At 46.3% G+C, this 22,553-nt stretch overlaps 1 protein-coding gene across 6 annotated transcripts in view; it reads right to left on the bottom strand.

The window, feature by feature from the left end:
* The window catches only part of LOC140196800 (fibroblast growth factor receptor 3-like), a 207,529-nt gene that overhangs the window by 37,468 nt on the left and 147,508 nt on the right, over positions 1-22,553 (bottom strand). For all 6 annotated transcript variants that reach the window (XM_072256603.1, XM_072256608.1, XM_072256604.1 and 3 more), the window contains exon 5: positions 4,609-4,778. In XM_072256603.1, the coding sequence (XP_072112704.1) occupies positions 4,609-4,778 (170 nt within the window). The remainder of the gene's footprint in view (positions 1-4,608; positions 4,779-22,553) is intronic.

Raw genomic sequence — 22,553 nt, forward strand, 5'->3', positions numbered from 1 at the left:
GAGAATACTTGTTGCTGAGGGGAATGGCCACCGAGGATCCCCGCACTGATGTTTACTCCCCTCTCTTCCCCTGGTGGTCGCCCATCTACTATCTGGTGCCTGCACTCTGGGTGTGGCCACCTCAGTTAAAAAGTCTCATCTACAGGACTTTCAGCCTCCCAGATGGTCCCGGCTGCATCCAGCTCCAGCTCCAGTTCCTTGACCTTGTCAGTCAGGAGCTGAAATTGGGTGCAATTCCTGCAGATGAGGTCATCAGGGAGACTAATAGGTACCCTGAAATCCCACACCTCACAGGAGAAGCGTTCTATAGCCTGAACTACCACCCTGCCTGCACTTGTTATACCTCCAACTTCTCAAACTTAAGTTCTAGCCTGTGCCTGTTCTTGCCTAAGCTCATTGAGCCAAAGCCTGACCACTCTAACACTGTCCACTCTAACGATGGCCATTATGCTTAAAACTCACTTCTTTTTATTGGCCTGCGCTAAGTTACTATTCATCCAAGCAATCTTCTTTCTCGCAGACAAGTGCTGGCAGGCCCTGCTCGCTTTTTAAAACTGGCGCATAAAGACCGGCAAATGTTGTTAAAAATGTATTTATTTATTTAGAGATAGGGCACAGTAACAGGCCCTTCTGATCCAATGAGCCTGCGCTGTCCAATCACAGCCATGTGACTAATTAACCTATTAAGCCGTACGTTTTTGGGACATGGGAAGAAACCGGAGCACCCAGAGAAAACTCACGCAGCCACGGGGAGAACGTACAAACTCCTTGTGAACGGCGGTGGAACTGAACCCAGGTCACTGGTGTTGTAATAGCGTTACACTAACCGCTAAGCGACCGTGCCAACCTGCATCAGTACCATGCTGTCCCGAACAACCAATGTGTAAAAGGAGACAAACTGACAAATGAAGAAGCAGACAGCACTGAGAAATGAGTTGTAGTCTCCTTCGATGTGAGCCTGTAGGCTGTGTAATCAGTTCAGAGTTGTGGTGAATGAAATTGTCCACGCTGGTTCAGGAGCCTGCTGGTTGTAGGGTAATAAACGTTCCTGAACGTGCGGGCGTGGATGACAAGAGGATGACTGCTCTTAAGCCATTTCTGAGCCTTCTGGAGATGGGGGAGCGGTTTACGTGGGCAGATCAAACGCAGTAATGACTGTCGGTGCCCAAGACACCCTGTCAATCTAAAAATACCCTCAGGTAGGCCATTAACAGCTGAGTTACAGTAAAATGTTGGCAGGGATCTGTGCAAGCCTGTTGGGCTTCCCTCTCATTTTCACTGTCCCTTGAGGGAGGGAACCCACAGTAATTCAAAGCCATTCCTGGGGCTAGCTGACCAGCTAAAAACCTAAAGACGTGCATATATGATGCGAGACTCACTTTCTCCTCTGCAAAAATGGCAGCTGCTAACCAGCAAATAAATATTTCTTTTCTGGGAATTTATAATGGCAGTAACAATGGATACATCCTGCCCAGACGGACTGCATGAGGATCTACTTTGGCTGCTGACTCTGAATGCACTAGTCATTGTGACTGGTTCACAGGAGGTTTGGTAAAGAAATGGCTAAAAACAACACTGCACTGAAACTTCAGGGAGTTCTCTTGAGATGTGGGGGCTTAAGTACTTTGGGTTTGCGGACCAGGGTAAGCCTCACTCTGCACACAGTCGCTGATACTGAAAGTCGGCAGAGTGGGGTTAGGTGTGGACAGCATTCACTTTCCAGTGACCACACTCACTTCGATAAACATAGCAAGTCACCTCCCTCTTTCTGGTCTAACTGTGCACAGTATTACACAGCAGTTTCACTTGCTTTTGAGTTTGTTTATTTGATTACCAGTCTGGAAACCTCACACCCAGTCACAAGCCAGCGACTCTGTGGGGATGTGCACGGGAGCAGGCGGGCGTTTTCAATGCCCACTACGTTTAGCTAGCCCAGTGGCGTGAAACTTCCACCTTCTGTCGTGAGCAGGGGCCGCCTGGGTGAGGGAATAGGTGAGCGATCAACACTCAGAGAAGCACACTGCAGCAACAACTTCAGGAGAGGAAGGGAATAAATGAAAGATCTTGTAACTGTTGCTTGGAAGGAGAAGGACAAACAGAAAGTAAAACATTTAGACCCTTTTGCTGCAGCTAACAAGACAATTGCTGGCTTCCTCGGTTAGTACAGGATTAAAACAAGCCTTGCATTCATGTGGATAAGCATGAAGTGTCACATGGGCTTTAGAGGATTAGAAAATATTGCAGATTCCTAAAAGGATTTGAGAGCTGCTTTAAAGTAGGATTTTAGACCAAACGCTAACTTGTCACTTTTGGTTTATGTCTAATTCCGAGTTGAAGGCAACAGGTTTAGCAAAATGTAACAAAACTGAACAGGATTCAAATGGTCAAACACATGCTCATAGTTGTTGAGTATGTTTACAGCTGTCATCAATAGCAACTTGTTTGAGGCTTTAAACTGCTCTTTTTTGTCAAGAGCAGTTTGTTTTGGCTTGTTCTCTATGAACAGTGGGCAGACAGTCAATCCCATGGTGATTCCCATCTCCCAGCAGATGAAGGGCTGGGGAGAACTTTCTGGAGGACTCAACTTAATCCAGCCTCTGAGAGAAAAGGCTAGACAAGGTCTGATGGACCCACTGCCTGGCCAGCCTCATCTCCCAGGCTGTCACCCTCAATGGGATTCCCTCTAACGTGCGACTCTCTATGGCCAGCACAAGACTGGAGGATGGTTTCAGAAGGCTCATCGCCATCCTGCCAACTGAATGCACGGATGAGTTCACTTGCAAAGTGTTTAATAATGATCGACAGCGGGTTGGTGGGTGAACTGGATGGCACGGTAGCCCAGCAGTTAATGTAATGTTGTTACACCACCAGCGATCAGGGTTCAACTCTGACCGCTGTCTGCAAGGAGTTTGTACGTTCTGCCCTGACTGTGTGGGTGGCCTCTGGGCCATGCTAAAGACGTATGGGTGAGTCGGACATTGGTGGCACTTGTGGGCTGCCCCCATCACATCGTCGGACTGGGCTGGCCGCTGATGTAAACGATACATTTCACTGCAACTATCAATGTTTCCATGTACCCATGACAAATAAAAGTAATTTCTAATCTCACTTGAATGCCTCCTCCGCACTAATATCGGGTCCAAAAACAACCTTTGCTTTTAAAGTACTGCTTTTACATGGGAGGCCCGGTTCACAGCTTTACTGTTATGCTGTCTATATTTCATTTAGCAGCTCTGTAAGAGCAGTCTGTTCTGCTGTCAGCCTGTTTGGGTTATTGTTGAAGATAAGGGATGATGAGGAATGTGTGCCATCCCATTAGGATAGTGGAACTGGGGGGGGGGGGTGCAGGGGGCATTTGGTGTGGGACACTAAGGTCGGTCTTGGGGTTTTTGTTTGGCAGGAGATGGAGAGCAAAGACACTGGAGAGAACCAGTCGTAGGATTCGACCTGTTACGGGACCATGATTTGAGGGAGCCAGGTGCCAAGATCGACTGAGGATCGGTGAATATCGGTGAAGCGTCGAGCTCCAACTTGTGGACATTTGACTGTATAATTAAAACGGGCCCTTTTCTTCTTGTTTTCCTTTACTAACCCTTTGGTTAAGTTAAGGTTCATAAATATAATTCCTTTAGTCGTATGCAGTGTGCTGTCTGTCATTTCATGGCACTAATTTGAAACAGGGTAGCAAATTTCACAGCATCCACACAAACTGGGGTTTGGGGTGTGAGAGCCGTTTCTATCTCAGGGGTTGCTCTGGACCGGAGTGTGTTTTCCCTAGACTTACACAGCCAAGGAAACCAGGGGGTTTCAGAGCATTAGACAAGACTGCATTTTGAAACTGTACTGAACTCTTCATTTCAAATTAAGCTGCTGAGCATAACCGGGGCTTGTGAAAAAACATTTTCCAAAGATCTTCTTCCAAATGGGGTAGGGTCACTCTGGCTTTAGTGTTGACCGAGTGATACCCTGACAGACTGCTTGGCATGCAGCACCCGCCTTTGTACAATAATGCCAAGAAAGATTAAGTTCCATTACAATGGTGTGATCAAAATACCGAGGAAACACTGACAGGGGTCACTCACCCCACGAGCTGGGCTCTAAACAAATGGAAAGTGTCCACAACAATTCTCAGGCCTTTTGGCAGAAGGCCTTATCCAGCACTTTTAAAGTGCTGGTGCCTTTCATCATCTGTATCTCCTGTTGACAAGGCCTGTCTGCAGCCGCTTGCCCCGCCTCCACTGAGGCACTGCTAATCCTCTGGGACTGCCCTGACCCGTCACATCACCCACCCCGTCACTGCCTTACTGCCATCAGCAGCAGTTCTGTCAGCACGGCTACAGTAAAATGAAGACGGCAGCTCTTTAATTACTCCCAAACTGAAGCAGAAGTTAACGACGGACAATAAACGCTAGTAAGCATTTCAATTACGAAACAATTTTTTTTGGAGGCAAGCGCTGCAGGTATGAAATGAGTTCACTGATGTTTACTTATCCCTTGCACTTTGACCTTATTTGACCGATGACCAATCACAAGGTTTCTGAGCCAGGGATGGGCACCGTGATTGGTTGAAACCTGACGGGCCACGTATGGCGAGGGGTGGCAGCTCACCTTGATTCCTCCGATCCGGTGCTCGCCCCTGAACTCCCTGCCGTTCTTCAGCCAGTGGATGCTGGGGGTTGGGTTTCCCGCAGCGGGACATCGGAAGCGGACGGTGTTAGCTGCAGGCACGGCGTGCAGTTTCTTCTCCATTCGGTCGGGTCGTGCCCAGTACGGTGCTCCTGAAAGTGCCAATAAGCAAGAGAGTCGAGAGCTTGTATTGGTGGCCAACACAACAATAGGAAAACACTGACCTTGCATTAGGCCAATCTTATGTTACTATGGAAATCAATGTAGATTTGTACCCAATTCCTAGAGAAAATTGCTCCTGCATTCGTGAGTTCCGATCTGTTTGAGCTGCAACTTTGTATCCGCCATCTATCATGAATTACGTGGCCTTGCTGACAACTGTGGCTCTCTCACCCCTGCCCACAAACTTCAAACTAAATTTATCATCAAAGCACGTATATGCTGCCTTGAGATTCATTTTCTTGCAGGCATTCACAGTAGAACAAAGAAATACAATAGAGTCAATGAAAAACTACATCAATAGCATCAGGAGGCAACCCCCACCTCCACGCCCATCCCAGACCAGAGCCTCAAGCTTCCCTCGCAATCTTCCTCTGCCCTGCGGCACATTGTGGAGTCCGCCATGCAGCAAAGAACCACACACACGCTCTTCATCCCGTCCTGTCCCGTCCAGCCCAGCAAGCACCCATCAACACTCATCCCATTTACCAAGTCTTGATCTGCAATCTTCTAGGCTTTGGCGATTCAAATACTTATCTAGATATTCTTAAATAACACAGGAATCTCCATTTCCTTTCCTCCTTAAATATATTCAATGAGCTTCTCTACATCTGGTCCACTGGGCATTCGATCCACTCTCCTAGGGAAGACCTTCAACCTCCTCGGCCTTATTCCTGAAAACTCTCAGCCTCGGTTTCCGTACCTCACTCCCCTAATCATCAGCCTGCTCACTGGACCACACTGGGAAGATTATGAGCAGTTTGGGCCCTGTATCTAAGAAGGGATGTGCTGGCATTGGACAGGGTCGAGTGGAGGCTTACAAGAATAATCCCAGGATGAAAGGGTTAACACATGAGGAGTGCTTGATGGCTCTGGGCTTGTACTGGCTGGAGTTTAGAAGAATAAAAGGGGGCGGATCTCATTGAAATCTACCAAATACCGAAAGACCTAGTAGAATGAAGATGGCAAGGATGTTTCTGATAGCGGGAGAGTATAGGACCTGGGGACACAGCCTCAGAATAGAAGGGTGTCCCCTCAGAGATGAGGAATTTCTTTCGCCAAAGGATGCAAATCTGTGCAACTCATTGCCACAGATGGCTGTGGAGGCCAAGCCAATGGGTCTATTTAAAGTAGAGGTTGACAGATACTTAATTCGTAAGGGAATCATGTGGGAAAGGCGGGAGAATGCGATTGTGAGGGAAAATAAATAAGCCATGGTTGAATGATGGAGCAGACTTGATGGGCAGAATGATTAATTCTTCTCCTATGTCTTGTGAAGCTCGTGCTAGGCAATGCTCAGCTTTATCCTCTCAAGGCCACCCCCTGACCCCACCCTCCCAAGGCCTTGCTCGCTGGAGATCTTTGCCACCTTCGCTTGTGAAAGAAGGCACCCTCAGCACTTTGCCCGTGGTGCTCTGCTTCTGTCTGGCTCTCCCTTCCTTCCCTGCTCTGCTTCACACCATCACAAAAGACCTTCTGATGTTTTTATTCTGTTGAAATCCAGGCGGACTGCTACTGAAGGAGGCAACATTTTCACAGCCCTCGGGCAGGATTTGATGCAGGAGCCCGAGAGCTCTCTCCACTGAGAAGCACTTGCATGAAAGCTTCTGACAATTCCAGCTGACACATCCCTGTTCTTATCAATGATCACACCAGCCTAAGTACGATAGGGAAACAGCTCCAATGGGACCCAAAACATTTTAATGACATGTTCCTGGGGAAAAGGGTCAGAGCCAAATGATCATTGCTGGCATCTGGTGTGAGCAATTTCAAAGGGGAGAAAGTGGCTGCAGCCAGCAATGCGCGTGATGGCTGTTAATACCAAAACAGTGGCCTTGCAAACAGCCGCTGTCAAACTAACGGACTCCAAGACAGAAACAGAAAATTCTGGAAGCATGCAGCAGGTCAGGCAGCATCCGTGGAAAGAGAACCGGTCTGATGATGCTGCAAAGTCTTCATTGCACCTGTGCAGACATGTACTTGTGCCTAGGACAATGAACTCGACCTCAGGTCCAGGGCACTTCTTTCGAATACTATCTGTGGCATTTTGACCTATTGCAAGTTTCCAGTATTTATTTCAGATTACCATTATCGGCAGTTCTTTGGGTCTGGAGATAGCTGGGATGGCGACGCATACTGTGTGCCGACAGAAATGCTCAGGGGTTGACTTTGTTACAGATGGAACTTAACCATCTGTAGCTGACTTTGACGCCCTCCACTGCCACACAGCCCGTGATGCGAGGCCTGTCAGACTGTGTGGAACTGCACTGCAGCGAGGAGACAATACTGCCAGCCAAGGAGGGAGGAAAGTTCATCGAGGACAATGGTCACATTAAGACTATGGATTGAGGCAGCAAATTCTAAAATAAACTCTTCTGCCATTGAAAGCTGTGCCCATATTCTCAGCAAGTGGCACTAAATTCCCTCCGTTGACAGCAGAAAAAGAATCTGCAAGAACCTCACCAGCCAAGACCTCTTTAAATGGAAAGCAAGGACCTGATCTGTCCCACTCCTGAACTCCCCACACAAACCCACTGAGAACCGTCACAAGCCTGCATCTCTTTGCAGCAGCTAGATCCACCGACAAATAAATCCGGCTTATTTGCGGGTAGTACTGTCCTCCTCTGAGGAGGAACCAAAAGTTGTGTTAACTAAGTAAGAGGTTAGTTGCGTTGACCATTGATTACTAATTTAATTGGTTCAGCACAGCATTGTCGGCCGAAGGACCTGTTGCTGTACTGCACTGTTCAGTGTTCTATGTCAAACACCTTTACAAGGCACAAATTATGAGTTCAAAAAGTAAGGGAATCTGTACTCTAGAATGACTAATCCCCTCTCCACATGAAAATTGCATCCATCGTGAAAAACCCCCACCATCCAGGCCATGCTCTCTACTCTCTACTAGCACTGGGCAGGAGGTACAGGAGCCTTTGGTCCCGCACCACCAGGTTCAGGAAAAGTTACTGCCCCACAACCATCAGCTTCTGAACCGACGTGCATAACTTAATTCAACCCCAGTCTGGGCTGATTCCACAAGCTCCAGACTCACTTTCAAGGGCTCTACAACTCATGTTCTCAGTGTTTTAATTTCTATTTGCACAGCTTTTGTTCTTTTGCACATTGGCTCTTTGTCAGCCTTCATCTATGTACAGTTCTTCATAAATTCTATTGTACGGCTTTACTTTCCTGTAAATGCCTGAAAGAAAATGAACCTCAAGTGCTCCACTCTAAGTTTCTGGCAGCTTTCACAATGTGTAACCCCGTAGGTGACAGAGGCTGTCCGTGCATCACCTACACCTGAGAGAGGTGACAAAAATATTATTCAGAATGTGTGCGTCTCGGGCAGCTGTGGGCAAGCGAAGGGGGTGATGGAGGGGTGAGTGGTTTGGGGAAGACTCCTGTCTGTCAGCTTGGGCAATGTTTCACACATTGTTTGCCTGTCATATATCGCTGGGCTCCATCACTACTCACCCAGCATGGAGCGACAATGTTGAACTAATTTACTTTCCCAGCACCGAGAGTTTAATCAAAGCTTGCTGCTTTGGGCCAGTGCTGGGTCACAGCAGCATTCTCTGTTAACCTTCGCATGCCAGTCGAACCGATAATGCGAGCCATTTATTTTTCCCTGGCACTCAGCAGATATTGGCTGACAGATTAGCAGTGAGGGAGATGTTTCTCTGCAGACAGATATGGCCAAGAACATTGTCTCCCTAACCCCAGCACTGACAAGAGAACTCACTGACTGCCAACGCAAAGTGATTTAATTACATTGAACAAAACTATTTATGAAGCAGTGGGGAAGAAGGTTACGGGCTGTGGGAAAAGACCACTTCAGCCCCGGATCAGAGGTGTGCTCTTGGCTGATCAAGCGCTCACTGTGAGGTGCATTTGCATGTGCCTATGTGAAGATGAGAATGAAGGCAAACTGCCTAAAGTAACTTGTCGAACCAATGATTAAGGTCCCGATTTCCACTTGTTGCGTATAGATTTCTAGTGTTGAGAAGCAGGTCTTCCCTTGAATTTGCACCATGATACAGGACACTGTGGGGCAGTTCTGGTGCCTTCCACCTCTTGCGGTGTCAAAAGGTGCCAAACTCAGAAATAGTCTGCTCTGAACCACATTGGATTGATTGTGAGAATGCTGCAAGTGTGCATGCAGCAGATTGATCATGTGGTGAATTGACTGGGCCTCCTATGCGTGGAAGACTCTCTCTTTTTGCGTGAGCTTTCGAGTGTGCGTGTTTTCGCCTTGTCACTCCCACACTGTAATTATCCCTAAGTGTACCACGGCTAACACAACTCACTGAAACATTTAACCTTACTACTCTGTTGTCGTTCAGTGCATACGTAACACTTCTCACAAGAAATGTGGCTGACTTGTGTCAAAGAGCCCTGCCGGTTATCGTTTTGCGCGGCGTGTAGCTGACAGAAGCCGTGCTGGAAGTGAACTGCAGTTTCCATGTGCGTCATTATTGCCGCACTCCCAGCTTTCTCTCTCAATCTTGTGGTATGTTCACTAAACCCTTTTGTAATGGGGCTTTATTTGTGTTCATCATGTTCCCTGTCTGACAACTGGCAGATTTAACATCATCCTGAGCCTTCGTGCATGTAGCCTGGACTGTCACAGGAGTGTCAGTTTATCAACACCCACGGCAGACTCCCCATTCCACCTGATATCCTCTGCTAGTCCAACACAGCGGAAATTTCCTCCGATTAAACGGTGCACAGGAGGAATCCAGGATCATGTATGCTGCAGCCAAATTTGTGGATTACACGAGGACAGGTTGATTAGTAAACTGCGAGAAGGACATGCGGTCAGCAAAAATAAGACCGTAAGACATGGGAGCAGGATTAGGCCATTCGGCCCATTGAGTCTGCACCACCATTTCATCATGGCCGACTAATCTTCCTTCTGAATCTCATTTTTCTCCCTTCTCCCATAACCTTTGATACTATCAACCTCTGCTTTAAATGTACTCAATGATGTGGCCTCCACAGCTGCCCTTGGCAATGTATTCCACAGATTCACCACTCTCTGGCTAAAGGGATGCTTCCTCCTCTCTGTTCCTAAGGGATGTCCTTGTATTATGAGGCTGGGCCCTCTGGTCCTAGGCTCTCCCACTATTGGAAACACCTCTCCGTGTCCACTCTATCTATGCAGGTCTTTCAGTATTTGGTAAGTTTCAATGAGATCCCCCCACCATTCTTCTAAAATTCAGTGAGTTGATAACATCACCATCTCCAATCCATCCTCAGCCTATCTCCTGCCGAAACCCTCATTCATGCAGTCATTTCTATTCTGCATCTTTTTCACTCTGCCAGAAAGTTGTGCTCATCCTAAACACTGTTGCTCTGAAGCCCTGCACCCAGTTCCCTGTATCTGTGAACGCTGTGACCTGTGTGCTCGACCCTATGCCTGTAAAGCTTCAATCCTTACAATTCCCTACATGGCCTCACCCCTCCCTATTCCATGATGCCTTCCAGACAGCAATCCGTGGAAACTCCTCCTTCTTCAACTCTGACCTCCAATACACCAAAGGCTCCATCATTGGAGGCCACACCTTCAGCTTCCAGGGACAGGATCTCCTGGATTTCCCTCTTCAAGTCCTCTCTGGTGTTCCTTCAAACTCCCTGCTTTGCTGGTCAGCAAGAATAACATTTTCTCTGGTAATGTTGAAATTACTGCACTAAAGGCACTAAACAAAGGCAAATACTTGTACTTATTGCTATTACCATACACATAAGAAACAGCTCAGGGTGTGAATGGCCCTGAACGCTGCACTAAGTGTTCAGCCTTGGTGGCTCTGGATAAAGGTGCTGGAGTTCCTCTATCCCAGACCCAGAGGCACCTCCCCCTTGTGAAATGAATTCCTAGGTTATAAATCCTCCTCTGTGACTCCTCAGTCACTAAATACGCAAGCCCACAGGCCTGATTTCCTATTAATTCCATTCCCAACATGGAAGGAGGCCATTCGGTCCATTGAGTTTCTTCTGGTCACAAAGTAATCCCATACCCCTCAGTTTTTCAGAAATCTAATTTCACCATATTGCGATCAATTCCACTAAGATTATTCCTCTCATCCACCCATGAGGGCCAACTGACAGAGGCCAACTAACCCACCTTCCTGCATGTTTTTGGGAAGGGCACTCAGGGTGACTGATATGGTGATACTGTATCACCATCACCCTCACCAGTTGGGAAGGCACTGGCCCAAGAGGGAAGGCTGCTTCGGGACACTGACTGCTACTGCGAGTGAGCGATAGCACAATCATTAAACAAAGATACTTTTACAAGCACACCTAAATATCGATTATCAATCAGAAAGGGGCGTCTTGCTTAAATTATTCTTCTGCTGACTGAACAGTGGTTATGATCCAACCCAATGAGGCACGTTCATGAACTCCCAAAGCCCCCAACAACCCTGTGATTCCAGATCGTGTCCAAGGATGCAGAAGCCCACGACACAGCCCAGACTGTCGCAGGCAAAGCCCATCCCCACCCCCCACCACTAAGCACCTCTGCAAGGCGTGCAGCTGCAGGAAAGCAGCATCCATCATCAAGGACCCCGACCATCCAGGCCACGGTCTCTTTTTGCTTCTATCATCCGGCAGTAAGTGCAGGAGCCTTTGGTCCCACACCACCAGGTTCAGGAACAGTTATTACCCCTCAACAATCAGGCTCCTCAACCAGCGTGGATAACATCACCCACCTCAATACTGAGCTGATTCCACAACCTACCAACTCACTTTCAAGGACTCTACAAATCATGTCCTCGGTATCAGATTTTTTTTTTCTTGCTTACACAGTTTGTCTTCTTTTGCACATTGGTTGTTTGTCAGCCTTTGTGTGTAGAACTTTATTGATTTTATTGTATCTCTATGACATACTGTGAATGTCTGCAAGAAAATGAATCTCGTGGTGACATACACGTACTTCGATAATAAATTTACATTGAACTTTGAACCAATGTAGTGACGCACCGATGACACTCTTGCAAAGCAGGGTGGTTCACACTGAAGGGCTAGAAACATAGATAGCTACTAGCGACGAGAGCCACTATTCTGCCTCCCCTAACCCAGGTCTTGATCCCATCTGCATATCGGCATTGACTGGCTGGTGTTTCTGGACTTCAATTTTCTATTGCGAACAGATGTGATGATTATGCAAGTGGGATAACATAGAGACAAAAGAGTAAACAATGGAGATTGCAACATAAGAACTAATAGCATTTATAAAATAATGCGTGAAGCCTGCACGCTGCCAATTGAGTTGAACCCCCTGTGATGTGATTCCCCTGTGATTTACTGCAGCAGATTCCACACATTCCCTTACAGTTACTCCACAGCCAAACTGCCTTCAGAACACACTCGCCGCCCTCCAGCTCCGCAAACTCCCTGCAGCCGATCACTGAATCCTGATGCTCCAAAGGCTAACAACCTGGTGCTGGCATGCAGAGTGCGCCCAGGCTGACAGCAGAGGGCTGCGGGCCAGGGGCTCGGGGAAAGGGGCCAGCAGCAGGCGCCAGGGTGGAGGGAAGAGGTGGTGTGCTGGGGGCTTGGGGGAAAATGTGCTGTAGGAAAGGGGCTGGTTCGAGTAGGGAACAGGGTCAGAGGGGCCAGGAATGGAAGCAAAGAATGGCTCCTAAAGAGTTAGGGAAGTGCTTGAATTCGTACTGGCCTGATTACCACCTCAGCAGTTCCAAAAGCCTTTACCGCCAATCAAGTGCTTTAGGAGTGCCGTTCTTGCTCCACCAAAGGGAAACGAGGTGGCAGGTTTGGACGCAGCAAGCAGCCTGAGATTAATGATCAATTAAACTCTTCCATTGTATGACTTGTCAAAGCATAGCTCTCGGCCGACTGTGTTGGGAAACCTCCTGTCCCGGCAAGGGATCACATGGGACCTCATCTCTTTTACAAAGCGACACCCCGTGTGAAACAGAGCAAGCCCTCGTCACCAAGGCAGAGCTGCAGGAAAAGAAGGGGAGTGCTCAAGGCCTGAGAATTTGTTCCACAATCCTTTCGGCTTGAGGCAGTGAGCTAACCCCGACACCTAATTAGGCTTGAGAAATGGTTTAGTGAACGGAAAGTGAAAGCTGGAGTAAAATTTGCATTTAGGAGTTTCTGTACAGAAAGAAACCGCACTGAATTAGATCCCAAAGTGAAGAGTACTTCCAGGAACGACAGGTGCTTGGTCACAGCACAGCACACCAACTGCACTATGTTTACCTCAGCAACGTATAACGGGGAAAATTGAATCTAGTCACATTCCCGGTTAAATCCTTCGCTAGTAAGAAACCTTTATCATTACAACAGAAACAGTGAAGAAAGAAATCTTTCATGATGCTCATATAAATAAGAGGAAATCCTCTGTTGATTTTTTTTTCTGAATCACTTGCTGTTGAAGAACTTTCAGACTGCCTAGAGAATTAATTTATTACCAGCACTAAACAATATAATTTTTGACCCCTGATTAAGGTTATGGCTGCACAAGAGATTATACTTGTTGCAGATACATTTTATCTTAAAGCCTGTAACAAGTCATATGGAAGGACAGTACTGGATAACAATCCTCCTCCTTTCCTCTAAGGACAGCTGGTTAAACACCCATTTAAAGGTTATGTATTGAATTTGATTAAAAAGGCTGGGACCCCATTTAATAAATTGGTGCCTACCACAGACTGAGTAGATGGAATTCCTGGTAATTATATAATTTGTTCATCTGATGCCAGTGAATGCACAGCCAGATTTAATTAAAGATCAAATTGCATCTTGATACTTAAAGGCACATTGCTGAGAATCCACGGGGAACATGTATAAACAGACTTATTTACTAAAGTGAAGCATTGTTTTTATGTGACTTTAAGTGCGATTGCCAGAAAAACATAATTATCCTATGGTTGAGGGGAAATATTAAGCTTTCACCAGACTTGCATTATCGCTGACCCCAAGAGTAAATTCTTCTGCCGTTAAGTGTGACGACAGAAATGAAGGAACAAGACTCCCTTCAAAATACTCAAGCAGTGGGTGAATGAGTGTAGTGGGGGCATTGTCACAGAGGCATTGGAATACACGTTTGCTGAGGAAGTCAATAACATATGTCACTGTCCTTGTAGCCACAGGAATTGCAATGCAGCTGGCAGCTGAGTCTGTGGAATGATATCAAACACAAATTGGTTTGTGTGTGGTGTTTCATTGATTCTATTGCATTTCTTGGTTTTTTTGTGAATGCCTGCAAGAAAATGAATCTCAGGGTGACATTCTGCATACGTACTTTGATACTAAATTTACTTTGAACTTTTGAGCTTTGAAGAACTGGTCCCTGAGAGGATATGCCATGCAAATGACCCGTCAACTGCGTCTATTTCCTTCACCTAATCTTTTATCAAGACCACTGCCTCCCTATATCAAAACACACCTCTGCCTCTCCTCCAGTGCTGCAGAGCCTCAGGCACACAACTAATGATCTCACAGCTGGCCTTGCCTTCCATACTTTTCTCGTCAGACGCTTGCCTCCATACAATAGGACTCCTTCGGAAAACTTGCTCCTCCTTAGACAAATCCCATAGTCTCAACACCATCTTCATTTACAGAGTCTGGGTGTTGCCAAGTCCCCCGCCTGAACCACTGCAGTTCGTCCAATGAAGGTGTGCTCACAGTGCCCCCGGCAGATGGCAAAGAAATTCCAGGACTCCAAACCCAGTGCTGATGAAATCCCAGTGACATTCAAATGGCGTGTGCATTGGAGGGGAACCTACAGTCGGTGTTCCCCTGAGCTTGCTGCCCTAATCCTTGCATGTAAAGGTTGCGGATTTGTATTTCCACATTGACTGATGTGACTTTAAGTGGGTGATGGGGGGAACTGGTATCCCAGTGTGCTCTACACTAATAGGGACGTTGCCTGTAGTCTCGATTAGAAAGCACATCAAAAATTTATTTTTGTGTGTGGTAGAAAAAGATATCCTTTTGTGGAGAGATGCCAGGCCATGTACATAACTCCCAGAAGGCAGTTTAAAAAAAAAGAAAACTTTTTCATAAAAGCATACGAGGAAACCTTTCTGTAAGAAGACAACGTGAGCATTACCAGCAAGGGATGTACTTCAGTGAAGTTTAGTGACCGGTCTCCTGCCCCTTTTGTTTGATTCTTTCTCTGTCATTTCTCAGCTGTGATTCAATTTTAAGCCATTTTACATGACCCAGAATTAAGTCTGCAATTGATTTCTTTTTCCAGCACACACAAAGAGAAATTTTTGATGTGCATTCTAATCAAGTCTAACAGGCTTAGGAATGAATGTTTTGTTGGAAGTGGTAGACTTACTTGGACTGGATTAGCCATCATCTAACTTTCTGGAGCAACAAATTGGCTCCAGTTTATACTAATCCCTTCCTTAAAATGCCGATATGCTGTGGCAGGGCCATTGATGGTCACAAGGCAGATTTATGTTGGGATTACACCCCAGGCAGCAGCAGCACAATCTCTCTTTACGCAGCTCTCAGTGACAGGCATCACGTTACCTTCCTGGCAACCTGCGCCGACCCTCTGCGCACTGCAGCCTTTCACCGACCCTGCGCCAGCCCCTCACTCCAGTGGTCCACGCCTAGCACTCGCTGCGGCGCCACTTCCCCGTACTTCAGAGAGACGTGTGCGGTGCGTGGATTAACATTACAAGCTCTGTGCCGTGTACCATACAGAAAGGGCTGCGTGGGTTGAAACTGCATGATCTGCCGTAACAACTCATTTATATGAAACTCCTGTGCCACTACTTTTGCCCTGGGCGTCGCACTGGTTAATTATAGAACCGCAGAAAGCCCGCTCCCCCCCCACCCCCGTCCTCCGAGTCCACACTGATCACTTACACTAATCCTGCTTTTTAAAATTTTCCCCAATTTCTCATAAACACTCTGCCTGTCTGGGTGTGTTACAGGGTGGGAGGGATGGAACAGGGGCTTATTTTGCTGCTGTTGTCTTGTTATCGCTGCTTCTGTTGTCTTGCGGAACACTGTGGGCGCCAGAATACACATACGCAGTGACACTCGCGGGCTGTTCTCCGGTGTGCTGGTTGTTAATACAAACAGTGCATTTCACTGTCTGTTTCGATGTACATATGATAAATAAATGATCTGAATTATAAACTCCCATCAGATTCTGCCTCTATCTATCTACTGTATCTATCCAACCTGCGTATCTAAATATCTATCCAACCTACCCATCCATCTAAATACCTATGCAACCTACCCATCTATTTAAATATCTATCCAATCTGCCTATCTATCTATCTGTTGTAGATTATAGCAATTTTTTTTATGTGTTGCAGTGTACTGCCTCAAGACAGCCACTTCCACAACATACGTCAGTGACGTTGAAGTGGATTGCGGACAATGCAGATCCAGGAAGGGTTTTAACATCTGGCCCTCATGTCCTCCATCCCTCCCCTCCCAAAGGCACCGAATTAACCCTCTTGCTTGTTAGCCAGATGCCTAAAGGCCAACTGGCGTGTGGAGCCCCACCAGTTCACTGGGACAATTTCCACAAGACCCAGTATAGGGCTAGACCCGAGCTCTTGGCCAACATGTATGGTGAACCAACACTGGCCCCTGTATTTAACACACGAAGAATCTGGAGTAAATGCTCTTGCCACGTCTTTAACTGACGTCCTGGAACCTTTCTCCACAGCAGGAACAATGCTTCTTTGTAATTATTGGAATGTGATCTCACCTTGTCCCAATTAATCATTAGAGCTGTTACTAGGTGGGCCAAAACAAATAACAGGCTGACTCCTGTCAGAAATACCTGTTCTCCAGACCACACAGGAGTCCCAATGTTGACGTCCTGCTGTCAGCAGAGCGCCTGCATAACAAACCGTGCAAACTGCGCTTGCTGCCAGGACCAGGGTTCCCTCATCAAATGCAGCCTGTCGCAGTGCCATGAGCGCAAAGCACGTAGCGTCTGGGCTGCCTGTGTCCGCCCTCTACCGCGAAGTGCCAACCACAAGCGGGGGCTGAAGCATCTCAGTGCCCGAGAAGCCCAGGCCTCATGTGGGCCTTGAGTCTGTGGGCAGAGGAGTCGGCCAGGCCAGTTCCTGATCCGCAGTCTCTGAGGGGTTCACTGAGCGGAGAGAGGATCCACAGTGAACACGGTGAATGGCTGCAAGGCTTTACGGGGCTGGGGTTGCTAGGGAAGAGGGAGAATGTGCTTGCGTGGTTGTACCTGGTGGAATTTGAACAGTGGGACTGGTACTGATCACGGGCATCTCTGCGTTGACTCACAAACCACACTACATGAAGTCTCCTTCACCCGAACTGCATGTCAGACCCTGTGCGTCAGTTCAAAACTGAAACTCTCTGCCCTGCTAATATTCTGTGCTTGTACCCATGCCAGAACACTGCTGTGAGGTGCAATGGAAAATAAAAAGACACTTTAATAGCTGCTGAATGAAGTTTCATGCACAACACTAGCCGCCGAGGAAATAAACAAGATGGTGGGTCCCGGTGAGACGGGCGAATACAGAGGCTCATTTACAAGGAGGGAAAACTGGCGGAAGGCTGGGGTGTGAAACACCCACATGCAAATTACTCAGCCACCGGCTCTCTCGTTACTTGTCGCCCTATTACTCTGGAAGACAGAGCGACCACATTCATTGACCCCAGCTCCGCTCTGGCCTTTGACGAACAAGGCCCCAATGTTAGTACACCCACCAGAAAGGAGGAGACGCAAGAGCTAAAAGTCTAGAGCGAAAAAAAAACAAAATCGCTGGAGGAACCCAACGGGTCAGGCAAATAGATAATCGATGTTTCAGGCCGAGACCGTGCGTCAGGACTGTGAAGTAGCCAGAGGGAAAGTGACATCGTAACCAGGGTGTGAATAAGCTGCAGATTCCCCACCCATTCCCAACTAACTTGTCCAAGTGATTGCTGCTTGCTCATCAGCAGGCCGATTATTAACACAAGCCTGATCCTTCCACATGGTCCAAATTGGGAGCAGGAATCCTAAGTAGTTTCCTCTTCCTGGCACACTGGCGTGTATCGTGACCTATACGTGGTCAGAGCAGCTATCAAGCCCAGGACCTTCCTGGGAGAAATGGGTCAGTCAATCGGCAGACACACATTCTGCATTACTGAAGCAGGTCAGAGTGGTTACGTCAAGGCCCACTTGGGTTCTTGGATACTACTCTTATCACTGAACAGCAGGAATGTTCTGGTTCTGATGGAAGGTCAGAACATGCTCTTCTCCACAAATGCCAAGTGTTTCAAGCAGTTCAACATTTTGTCCTTTGATGATATAAGCGAAAGAATTCTCAAGCAAAAGACTGCAGGTACTGGAAACCTGGTATAAAAGTGAAAGTGCTGAAGAAACTCAGCCAGTCAAGACAGAAGAGGGAAAAGCAGACTTAACAGGTTGATAATCTTCCATCAAGGCTGAAAATCTGCAAGATTCAGTTGAGATAAAGGGCCATCAACCTGAAACTTTAAGTCTGTTTCTCTCTTCATAGACGCTGCCTGACTTATGGAGCATCCCCAGCCTTTCAACCAAAAACTGCTCGTTGTTTGAGCCATCATACATTATCACCCACCTCACAGCACTTAGTAGACTTTAAAACCCTCTAGGACGTCCTGGAATCTCAAGAGATTTAACTGGTTGTTAGGATTATTTGAAAAAGAGAACTTTGCTAATGTTGACGTGTAGTCCAAGTGCCCCTCCACTCCCAAATTGCCCTCACCATTCTGACTGGAAAATGTACTGTTCTTTCATTGACACTGGAGCTCCCTACCCCTAGTCCTTTGAGAGTACCCATGCTGCACTTCAAAGCAGCAACTCCCACTACCTATCCAGCAAAGTACTAATAGGCCTATTAAAGCAAAAACTTCATGCCACCTTAAAAGTTTCTTCACCAGGCAGAAAATCTTATCAACCATTCTAGTTAGCCCCCACCCCAGCCCCCTCTATCTCAGTCACTGCACTGTAAACACTTCAACCACTTATTATAATGTTGTTTACATTATAAATACATACTGGTATTTATGCATATTTTACTCAATATCTGTACCTTAAACTGGAACTTTATTTTTATATAATTCTTTATTATTGTTGAATATTGTTTTTTGTTGCATGCCACATCAACACACCACAGCAAATTCCTAATACATGTGTAAAGGCACATGGCAAATAAAGTTAAGAGCCCTGGACCTGCCAGTGAACTCAACCAGCTGAGGAATGATTTTATTTAAATAGTTTTGTTAGGCATTGGAAGATAATTTAAGGAAGTCCTGCTTGTTCTGTTGGAGGGTCTAAAATTCCTAATTTCATCGTTCTTCCAAGTGTCCCTCCTGCTTGTCTGGTGCAGACAAAACATTGGCACCTAAGCATCTCTGTATAACAGTAGCTTTAAACAACACTAATTTAGTAGCCTTAATTGTCCTCCGTCATCTGCAACTCACACTTTCCCCAAATGGTCCTGGGACCAGTTTATTTTCTTTTTCAGTGAACGGCAGGTCCATGGATGTGTGCTCTGGATTATAAACTGGTACTGGCAGGGGCAATTAAGTGTAAACTGGGGCTCAACCATTAACATCTCGGTGTCATTAACTGGCTCAGTCTCCAGGAGATGCTCAGTGGCAGGTTGGCATTGATAATTCTTGTCATTAGCATCCAACCTACTTACAGCGACACTGAGACAAGCAGAGTTGAAGATATTTTACTCCAGCAGTTACATAAGAAAATTTTGTCCTGTTCTGTTAAAAATCTTTCTCAAGCACAACTGAAGCTTTACAAAGATCAGAAACAGCTTAATTTTAAGAGATGGATTTGTATAGCTACAGTCTTCCTCCACATTGTACATTCAATCCTCCCTCTGGAGTTTGAAATGTGCACTACCATTGGATTTCCTCAATCAGGGAATGTTGCATCTTCTGAAATCATTGATGTTTTTAGATATACAGATGACACTGTGTTAGTTGCAATTACGGAAGAAGAACTACAAAACTTAATTGACATAGTTGTTGAAGAAAGTGCAAAAATGGGGCTATCTATCAATCGCAAAAAGACAGAATGTATGGTGATATCCAAAAAGAAGGAGAATCCTATCTGCAGGCTGAGAATAAATGGGGAAGACATAAGACAAGTACAGAACTTTTGCTACTTAGGAAGCTGGGTGACATCAGATGGCAGGTGCGACTTGGACATCAAAAGAAGAATAGGGATAGCAAAAGACGTCTTTATGAGAATGAAGAGTATACTGACCAGCACTAAACTAGGCATGACAACCTGCCTCAGAGTACTGAAATGTTACGTTTATCCAGTTATGTCATAGTCATACTTCTTTGATCCTGAGGGAAATTGTTTTTCATTACAGTTGCACCATAAATAATTAAATAGTAATATGTAAATTATGCCAGGAAATAAGTCCAGGACCAGCCTATTGGCTCAGGCTGTCTGACCCTCCAAGGGAGGAGCTGTAAAGTTTGATGGCCACAGGCAGGAATGACTTCCTATGACACTCTGTGCTGCATCTCAGTGGAATGAGTCTCTGGCTGAATGTACTCCCGTGCCCAACCAGTCCATTATGTAGTGGATGGGAGACATTGTCCAAGATGGCATACAACTTGGACAGCATCCTCTTTTCAGACACCACCGTCAGAGAGTCCAGTTCCATCCCCACAACATCACTGGCCTTCCGGATGAGTTTGTTGATTCTGTTGGTGTCTGCTACCCTCAGCCTGCTGCCCTAGCACACAACAGCAAACATGATAGCACTGGCCACCACAGATCAGAATGTTGGACAATATCTAGTAACATGAGGAAATGAATTGATGCAGCAGAGATGTGGTTTTTGAGGAGGATGCAAAGAATATCATGGACAAAACGAATATCTAATGAGGATGTCATGAACAGAGCAAACACAAAAAAGAGAAATAATGTATGAGATCATGAAAAGGCAACATAACTTCATTAGACATGTGATTAGGAAAGAGGAGTTAGAATGCACGGTAATTATGGGAAAGATTGAAGGGAAGAAACCAAGAGGAAGACAAAGACAAATGATGATGGAGACAGTAGCCAGAGAACTGGAAATGAATACCAATGAATTGATCCACTTGACCCGAAACAGGAGTGTGTGGGCCATGGCAGTCAAAGCTCAAACTGGGCACAGCACCTGACGATGATGATGCATCTTCTAGGAGAACAGCTTAGATATGGGCTCCATATCTAAAAAAAGATGTACTGGTACTAGACAGGGTCCAGAGGAGGTTTATGAGAATGACCCCTGGAATGAAAGGGTTAATGTATGAGGTGTGTTTGATGGCTCTGTGGCTGGAGTTTAGAAGAATGAGGAGGGATCGCATTAAAATGTACTGAATACTGAAAAGTCGAGATAAAGTGGACAGGCAGAAGACATTTCCAATAGTGGGAAGAGAGTCTAGAAGGCACAGCCTCAGAATACAAGGACATAGATCCCTTTGAAACAGAGAGGAGAAGGAATTTCACAAGCCAGTGCAGGCCAAGTCATTGGATATATTTAAAGCAGAGGTTGATAGGTATTTAATTAGTAAGGGTGCCAAATGTTTTTCAGGAGAAAGGGATTGAGAGAGAAAATAAATCAGCCATGATTGAATGGTGGAGCAGATTTGATGGGCTGAATAGCCTAATTCTGGTCCTATGACTTATGGTCTTATATCTTGGGTCTGTACCAGAAACCCTCAGCCTGTTTCTGCACCTGAGATGGGGCCATGTGCTCCTGAAAACCTGTCTGTGAAGACCTGGGATCACATCCAACTAACCAGGTCTGTCAAATGTCATAGAGTCTGCACATGATCACAAAAAACTGCAAAGGGTGGACACAGCTCAGCACATCATGGAAACCAGCCCCCCCCCTCCATGGACTCTGCCTACACTTCTCACTGCCTCGGTAAAGCAGCCAGCAGAATCAATGATCCTCTCCTGGACATTCTCTCTTCTTCCCTCTTCCATCGGGGAGAAGATACAAAAGCTTGAAAATATGTACCAACAAGCTCAAGGCCAGCTTTTACTCTGCTGTACTACTAAGCGGTTCCCTAGGATGGAAAGGTGGATTCCAGACCTCATCAAGCTATCTCATTATGATCTTGTATCTTATTGTTTACCTGCACTGCACTTTCTCTGTAGCTGTTACTCCTTATTCTGCATTCTGTAATTGTTCTACCTCAATGCACTGTGTAATGATTTGACCTGTATGATCAGTATGCAAGACAAGCTTTTCACTGCATCTCCGTACATGTGACAAAAATAAACCAATTCCAAGGTGTAATTTGCTGCAGAATGAGGGTGATACACAATTGTAGATGAATGGAAGTGTACGGACTGTTTCCAAGAGGTATCAGAGATATAAAAGCTTGCGTTTTTGAAGAAGTTTATCAGATCTGTTTACAAGAGGCCCTTGAGCCGTAACCCATCGCTAGACACCTTCAGGTGGTGGAGGCAGGGATTCTCACATTTAAGAAATAGCTGGATGAACACTTCTGCTGTCAAGGAATGTACTGTTCTTCTAGGGACAGGGTGTTGGTAATTGGGATTACTACAGACAGTTACTTAGCAGACACCATGAACACGCTGGGCGGAGAACCTGTTTACTGCTGTGCGGATTCCATGAGCATGCCTTCTCTGGTGAGAAGAGACTACCGATACCTCCTATCTCTTTCCCTCCACTCTGTACCCACCCAGGGGTACGGAGATACGG

The sequence above is a fragment of the Mobula birostris genome, chromosome 4, assembly GCF_030028105.1.
Source record: "Mobula birostris isolate sMobBir1 chromosome 4, sMobBir1.hap1, whole genome shotgun sequence".
Taxonomy (NCBI): Eukaryota; Metazoa; Chordata; class Chondrichthyes; order Myliobatiformes; family Myliobatidae; genus Mobula; species Mobula birostris.